Source organism: Sinocyclocheilus anshuiensis, unplaced genomic scaffold (assembly GCF_001515605.1).
Source record: "Sinocyclocheilus anshuiensis isolate Anshui unplaced genomic scaffold, SAMN03320099.WGS_v1.1 scaffold1148, whole genome shotgun sequence".
NCBI classification, from domain to species: domain Eukaryota; kingdom Metazoa; phylum Chordata; class Actinopteri; order Cypriniformes; family Cyprinidae; genus Sinocyclocheilus; species Sinocyclocheilus anshuiensis.
The window spans coordinates 317,160-324,291 of record NW_015548259.1 but is presented as its reverse complement, the minus strand read 5'-3'; the positions used below and the strand labels follow the sequence as shown (position 1 = coordinate 324,291).

Below are 7,132 nucleotides of genomic sequence, written 5' to 3'. Positions count from 1 at the left end.
GTGGGTTTTTGTTAAATGTGAGCCAAAATCATCACAATTAAAAGAACCAAAGACTTAAACTACTTCAGTCTGTGTGCATTGAATTTATTTAATACACGAGTTTCACAATTTGAGCTGAATTACTGAAATAAATGAACTTTTCCACGACATTCTAATTTATTGAGATGCACCTGTATTTAGACAGACAAAAATTCAGATCACAAAACCAGTCAAATTGTCTGATGTTTTAATGTATACAACAACCTGTGGAGAGTGTCATGCCACTTTAATTTATTTATTTATTTTTGCATGCCGGTTCATTATTGTGCTTTTATCTCAAATAACCCACCCAAAAAAGCATTTAATTCAAAGGGTCAGAGAGAGGGTTAATGTGTATATATATATATATATATATATATATAGAGAGAGAGAGAGAGAGAGAGAGAGAGAGAGAGAGAGAATTATTGTAAATGAATAAAAACAAGAAAATAAGATTGCTCACTTGAAGCAACAAAGACAGTTTGCATTTGAGGATCCTTAGATCCTTCAATACACACAAGGAATAAACTCCCTTAATGGTGACCACACAGCTCCCAGAGTCCACCCAATACCCCACCAGAAACTTTAGCCGTCCCATCGTAGTGCCTCTAGCTCAAGTGTCTGACTCATTTGTTTAATATGAATAGATCTGTACACAACTTTGTTTTTATCATCCTGAGACCCAGCAATGTATTACTTTTAAGTTCTGATAATATATCTGAGACATCATTTATAATCATAATTTAGCAAATACATGGTAGTACTGTCATTTTTATTATTTTATTTTTATTTTTTGTAGTAACAGGAAAAACAATAAAGTTCTTCTGTAATATGTTTCCAACATACCATCGTGTTAAACCTAAAAGCACCACAGAACATAATGTATTAAAATGTATTAACTTATGATGGTTTTAAATTAGTAACAACTATTGTTGAATTTTTATAGGCCTATTATTTTCACATTTAGCTTGTTATTTTTAAAAATAAGTTTATATGAAGTTGTTAAATGTTTCCAAATGTGGGTTAAACAAGTCTGTTTTCCATCTTTTAACTATATATTCAGTTACATATAGTAAATGTTAAATAATGTTCAGAATTATAGGCTATTTAGCAAGAAAGTAAATAGAATATAATAGCGAACTGTAATTTAGGAGATCTTTTATCCAAGGCGATTTATGGTTTACCTGAAGCATCCTGAAGGTGCACACATATTCTGATTAAATCATTTTTATGCATACGAATCTGCATATAATGTTATGTAACATATGCATCATAGGTCTAACTGGGATAGTCAGCAGATGCATGTAGCCTAATATATCTAATGTTGGTTCATTATTCATGTGTTAGTGTAGAGTTACAAGCGCACCGTCGCCATGGCTGCGTTATAAACTTACCATGACTTCTTTCATACAGATAATAAATGATCATCGCCTATAATATGTCCTTAACGCGTTTGGCTCAAAAACAGCTGTTCAGCACCATGGACAAAATCAACCAACAGAACTCCATCTTGGCTCTGGATTTCATCAACATATAAAGTAAGTTTTCGCGCGTGGAGCAACGCGGAGAGGGATATGGAGAAGCAGAACAGGCTGACTGTCACCTATAAAAGTTATTATATAGATTTAAAGGTTACTAAACAAGCTAAGAAATCTATTTGACGTTTTTAACTTTTTTCTTAATGACTTACGGTAAGTGTCTTGATCAAGGACAAAATGGACCAACATCCTTTCACATATCAGCCCAGATATTTAACCACTAAACTACAACACCCAGACACCGACTGTGATGTTTAAGAAAATAAACGCAGCTTTCCGTCCGAACCATCTTGGACCTCACTCGCGGGACAGGTTCAGGCCCAATGAGGACTACCACAGCGCGTGCACTGTGAAACTGCTCCGGAGCACGTCTATGCTCGTGGTCGGGGAGAGCAGACGCGCGCCGCAGGACACCACGCTGAAGCGAAGCGCGAGCGCCGTGAGCGTCGAGTCCAGCACGGCCCTGTATTACTACCAGAGCCGAGAGGACCGAGTATGGCTCTATTCCCAGAACCAGAACTGCTTAGAGTACTTACAGGAACTGGTGGCGCTCAGGCGTCAGTACACCAAGAGCATCAATGACCTCAAGAACAGCGAACGTAAAGAGACCACGTCCCGCAAGAAGAACCCCGCACCCCGGCCACCGCAAAACAGAGCTGCACAGGTGAGAGGCAACAAGGCAAGGTTTGCATGTTTAAACCTAATAGAAGAAATTGAGAACATTATTAGGGCAAAGTAAAGCAAGTTGTGCCCGTTTGTTTCAACCGAATTAGGAGTTTAGTAGGCAAGAGTCGTAGTTAATAGCGATAATTGGACCTTAAAATAAAGTGACCAAAGAAACAGTCTTTAGGAAAATATGTAATTTTGTTCCCTTTTTACAGTTCACTAAACTATATTTGGCTGTTGTAGGTTCTTTAGTTTTGTGGGAAAATCCTTGATCATTTTTTTAAAGAAGGATTGCATGACCAGGCTATTTGCCTCATTTTTAAGAGGTACAACGGTTTTAGTTTTGTGCTTTATCAGTTCTAAAAAAAATAGTAAAAATGTCAAAGGAACCTATGCTAATGAAATTAGTTTGAATAAGCAATGCAACTAAAAGTATGCATAATACATACATCATCTTAATTCAAAGACTTCAAGGCCTGAACCTTCTGCTCCACCAATCCCAAATGAGGAAGACACACTCCAGTTCTTTGATGCAGTCATTGCAAGCTGTGACCCAGAGCCCAGTCGAAAACCACATATGGATAATGGGCATGCAGATGTGGACTTCATAGGTGAGTGTGGAGCTTATTACTTAACCTTATCTTTACATTCAAACTCTAGTGAACTCTAAAGACTGCATGGAAGATGCAATTGTAGGATGTTGCATATGTGTACATCTTAATAGAACGCTTGGTCAACTAGATGCATTTAGTTTTTTCCCCTTCATGGTTCACTCATCAATTTTTTATTGTTTGTTATGTCTGTTTCTCTCCATCCTCCTATTTTAATGTTTATTTAGTGGCTACTAGTACCAGCGAACATGACCTTCACTCTAACTGGGTACTTCGGGACCCTCGTCGAATCTCCATGACGGAGTCGCAGCCCAAGAATTCAGATATCAGTCACGGGCAGGCAGCCCAGCGGAAGGGGGACATGGGAAGCACAGGTAGCAGGAGATGTCTGCAACGAAACCCAATCCACCTGCCGAAAGTGGTGGAGAGTGCCTTTCAGACTCTGCGCTTCAAACCCAAGCTCAAGAAGAAAGACTAGCTGCTTAAGCAACACGGTTTAATTCCACTGTTTGTGCCTAGATGACAACTAAAAGTTCACAGTTGTGCGATCAAGAAGCTGGACCTGGAAGAAAGAATAAGGAATAGTCTGAATCACCACAGAGGATGTGAGCTCTGTGACGTAATGTCAATGCTTACTCACTGCCCAAGCTTCATAAATTATCCACAGCAGATCAGAATCTTTTTGTCAGCAGCTCTCGATAACAAACACTTGAGGCCATTAACAGAGCGTAACCACTGAACAATCATCCTGCGCACTGATTCCAGACAGAGCAACAAGAATTTCCTTATCACAATAACGCAGATCCGAGAATCACCTGTCTAGTGAAACAGTCAGATATTCAGACAGGGATCAGACATACGAGTGATGCAAAACACATCAAGGCTAAGGGGCTAGCTATTAACTGCCTAGTTATGATAGGTGAGTCTTAATTAACCAAATGCAAAACTAGCACCTGTATTTAGCATTTGTTAAAGGGTTAGTTCACCCAAAAATAAAAATTAGCTTGTGTTTTACTTACCCTCGAAGCATCCTAGGTGTGTATGACTTTCTTCTTTCAGACGAATCCAGTCAGAGTTATATTAAAAATTGTCCTGGCTATTCCAAGCTCTATCATTGCAGTCAGCGGGTGTTGCAGTTGAACAGTCCATAAGTCGTCAAATAAAGCTCGCACATTCATAATAAAACGTGCTTCACACGGCTCCGGGGGGGTGAATAAAGGCCTTCTGTAGTGAATCCATGCGTATCCTGGAATAGCCAGGACAATTTTTAATATAACTCCGACTGGATTTGTCTGAAAGAAGAAAGTCATATACACCTAGGATGCTTCGAGGGTGAGTAAAACACAAGCCAATTTTCATTTTTGGGTGAACTAACCCTTTAAGTGTAATACAGTAAAATTTTGGGGATCCTTACTACAGCATTTCTTTATATGACATCCCTCAAACTGGTACTAGGTGCCTTAGTTAGTGTGTAGGTTTGTACAATCTTTTTTTATTAATGTTTATGATGATTTGTGATTATCTGTATAGTATACCAGTAAGCAAGAAAAGAGTGCTCAATTGTGTTAACTACTTCAGCTACTGTTCAAGTGATGTATTTCTACTAGTGAGACTGGGTTTTTTTTAGCATTAAAGCATATAAAGAGGAACTAGATGCATGTGTTTGAATCCAGAACTAAAAAGAGCTGGTTTCTTTTTTTTTAAAAAGGAAGCAGGAATTGGGTATTACCCTTTCAAACTATAAAAAGTAAAATCACAATAACAACAGGTGCAATGAGTCTTTAGCAGCAAATAATAGTGAATAAAGTTGAAGGAAATTGACTACTATTACATATACACATCATAAACCAATGAAGAATGTGTTATATGTACTTAAACGTTTGGGGTCAGTATTATATATACTGTATATATATATATATATATATATATATATTAAGAAATTAATGCTTTAATTCAGCAAGGATGCTTTAAGTTCACCAAAAGTGATAAGATTTGTTTAATTGAAGTATTGTATAGTGCTGCATTAAGCACAGCACATTATGAGTGGCAAATAAAGCAATCAGTGGAGCAAAAATTATTTTCTAATATCTTTATTAGCTAAATGTTCGACACTCACACAAACACTCACTCAGCTCTTCTCTTGTTTGACTTTGGGGCTGAAGAACGCAGACAAGCACTTCATGCCAGATTTGTCTACTTTGGCAAGACTCTTCTGAGCAGCAGTCATCTTCTTTGGTGGCTGAGATAACATAGAACATATTTTAAATATTAGAATTATCAAAACTGTAGTACAGTAGCTAAAATTAAGCAGGAAAAGTACATTTACAACCAATAATATTTTAATAATAATAACCAATAATATCATTTTTTAGGCATAGACAGAGAAAAAGACAGTTCTGCTTGTAGCATATAATGCCATTTCTTCCAATGCTTGTATCATAAATCCCACCACCAGTTTGTGATTCTAACTCACTTTTTGTGCAAAATTAGCACTGTTGAACTTGGTGTAGTCTTCCCCGGCCTCTACTGGTTTATCTGACAGTTTCCGTTTCTACCGAACGCAAGACAGCAGTCGGAAAAACTAAGTCCAGCAAAATATCTTTTTGAATCTAAGTGAACTGCTACACCAATCCTCTAAATGCATTCACAAACAAAGCATTTATTATGCTTCTTGAAACAATGACAATCTGCTTGGGTTAAAGAAGAAATAGAAATCAGAAAGCAAATTATTAAGGCATAAAATCAAGTAAAGCAAGGACAGACATAATTTAACTATTAACATGCAAGCATGGCAGTAACATAATATGCAAATGGCACACTGGTATTTCAAGCCAAAAGATTTACCTTAGAAGGCGGCTCTGTCTCCTTAGGGCTGGATATCTCTGGCAACCTTGTAACATGAGACAAAAAATGTTATACCTACATAAATCTGACTATACAAATAACATGGTACAAAGTAAATGACAGTCTGGGAATGTCCTGTATGTTTGTGAGTAGTGGTTGACTGATATGTATTTTTTGATGGCTGATGCCAACATCTTAGAGAGCAGGGTGTTCACTGGCCACTATAAAGCTATAAATATGATATCACACTATATAGAGGTACACTATGTAACTGGTGCTCTAGCAGTTCATAACCAAAACTGCATGAATATGACTAGTCACACAGGTATTGGGCTACTCGGTTGCGTTTGATGTCCCACAAGGTCTAAAATAGCCTGAATATAAACACTTAATATAGGTGTACTGTAGTGATCCAGGATAAGTCAAAAACACATTTTTAGAAGATTGATTCATGATGTACTCACTCATTATGTTCATTTTTAACAAAAAAACAAGTTACATGGTGTACCACTATTTGTGAAGTGATGTGATTGATCAGTGTATGATCAGTGTAGGTATACATACTGCAGATGCTTGAGGAGATCTTTGCTCAGGTCTTCGCTGATGTACTCCGATATGAGACCATGTGCGTAACGTAAGTAGTCCTCTAAAAAAATAACAAACACAATAACATCAGCAAATAATGCATACAAACATAATCTACCCTGATTTATTCACCCTTTTTACCTTCAGTAGCATCTTCCTGTTTCACTCTGATAAACGTGCTGGATTTCACTCCTCCACCCACAGATATGTTGCTCTTTTTGAGTGTGCTTACTGTGCGTTGGACCTAAAAGACATTTTTCAAAATATTTTTAAATGCAACTTAAAGGGTTAGTTCACCCAAAAATTAAAATTGGCTTGTGCTTTACTCCCCCCCGAGGCATCCTAGGTGTATATGACTTTCTTCTTTCAGACGAATCCAGTCGGAGTTATATTAAAAATGGTTTTTGATCTTTCAAGCTGTTTAATGCCCCTCAGTGGGTGTTGCATTGCTTCAGTCCAAAAGAAGTGAAATAAAAATCACCGATCCATAAAAAAAGTGTCTCACATGGCTCCAGGGGTGAACAAAGGCCTTCTGTAGCGAATCAATGTGTTTTTGTAAGAAAAATATCCATATTCAAAACGTAATAATCACTTGAATCTAGCTTGCGCTCATCAGCCTGGAACTGCTTCGGTGTACAACTTTTGGCGCAAGCTACATTAAAGTGATTATTACGTTTTGAATATGGATATTTTTCTTACAAAAACGCATCGGAAACTTTGCTTCCTTTGCTCCTATAAACAAACTCGCGAGACTAGCATACCTCAGAGGCGCGCGCGCTGCGCATACGTGCTGCATGGATATTTTTCTTTAAAAAACACATGGATACGCTACAGGGGGCCTTTATTCATCCCCCGGAGCCGTCTGCGGCA

The 7,132-nt window shown here is 37.7% G+C and overlaps 1 protein-coding gene across 1 annotated transcript in view; it reads right to left on the bottom strand.

Annotated features, from left to right (window-relative positions):
* Positions 1-3,367: 3,367 nt before the first annotated feature.
* LOC107655484 (ribonuclease H2 subunit B-like) overlaps positions 3,368-7,132 on the bottom strand; it is a 5,760-nt gene continuing 1,995 nt past the window's right edge. The window contains exons 7-12 of the mRNA XM_016442975.1: positions 6,404-6,506; positions 6,242-6,323; positions 5,678-5,723; positions 5,307-5,384; positions 4,962-5,072; positions 3,368-3,395 (exon numbers count right to left, since the gene is read on the bottom strand). Coding sequence (XP_016298461.1) covers positions 4,962-5,072; positions 5,307-5,384; positions 5,678-5,723; positions 6,242-6,323; positions 6,404-6,506 — 420 coding nt within the window. The 3' untranslated portion in view covers positions 3,368-3,395. The remainder of the gene's footprint in view (positions 3,396-4,961; positions 5,073-5,306; positions 5,385-5,677; positions 5,724-6,241; positions 6,324-6,403; positions 6,507-7,132) is intronic.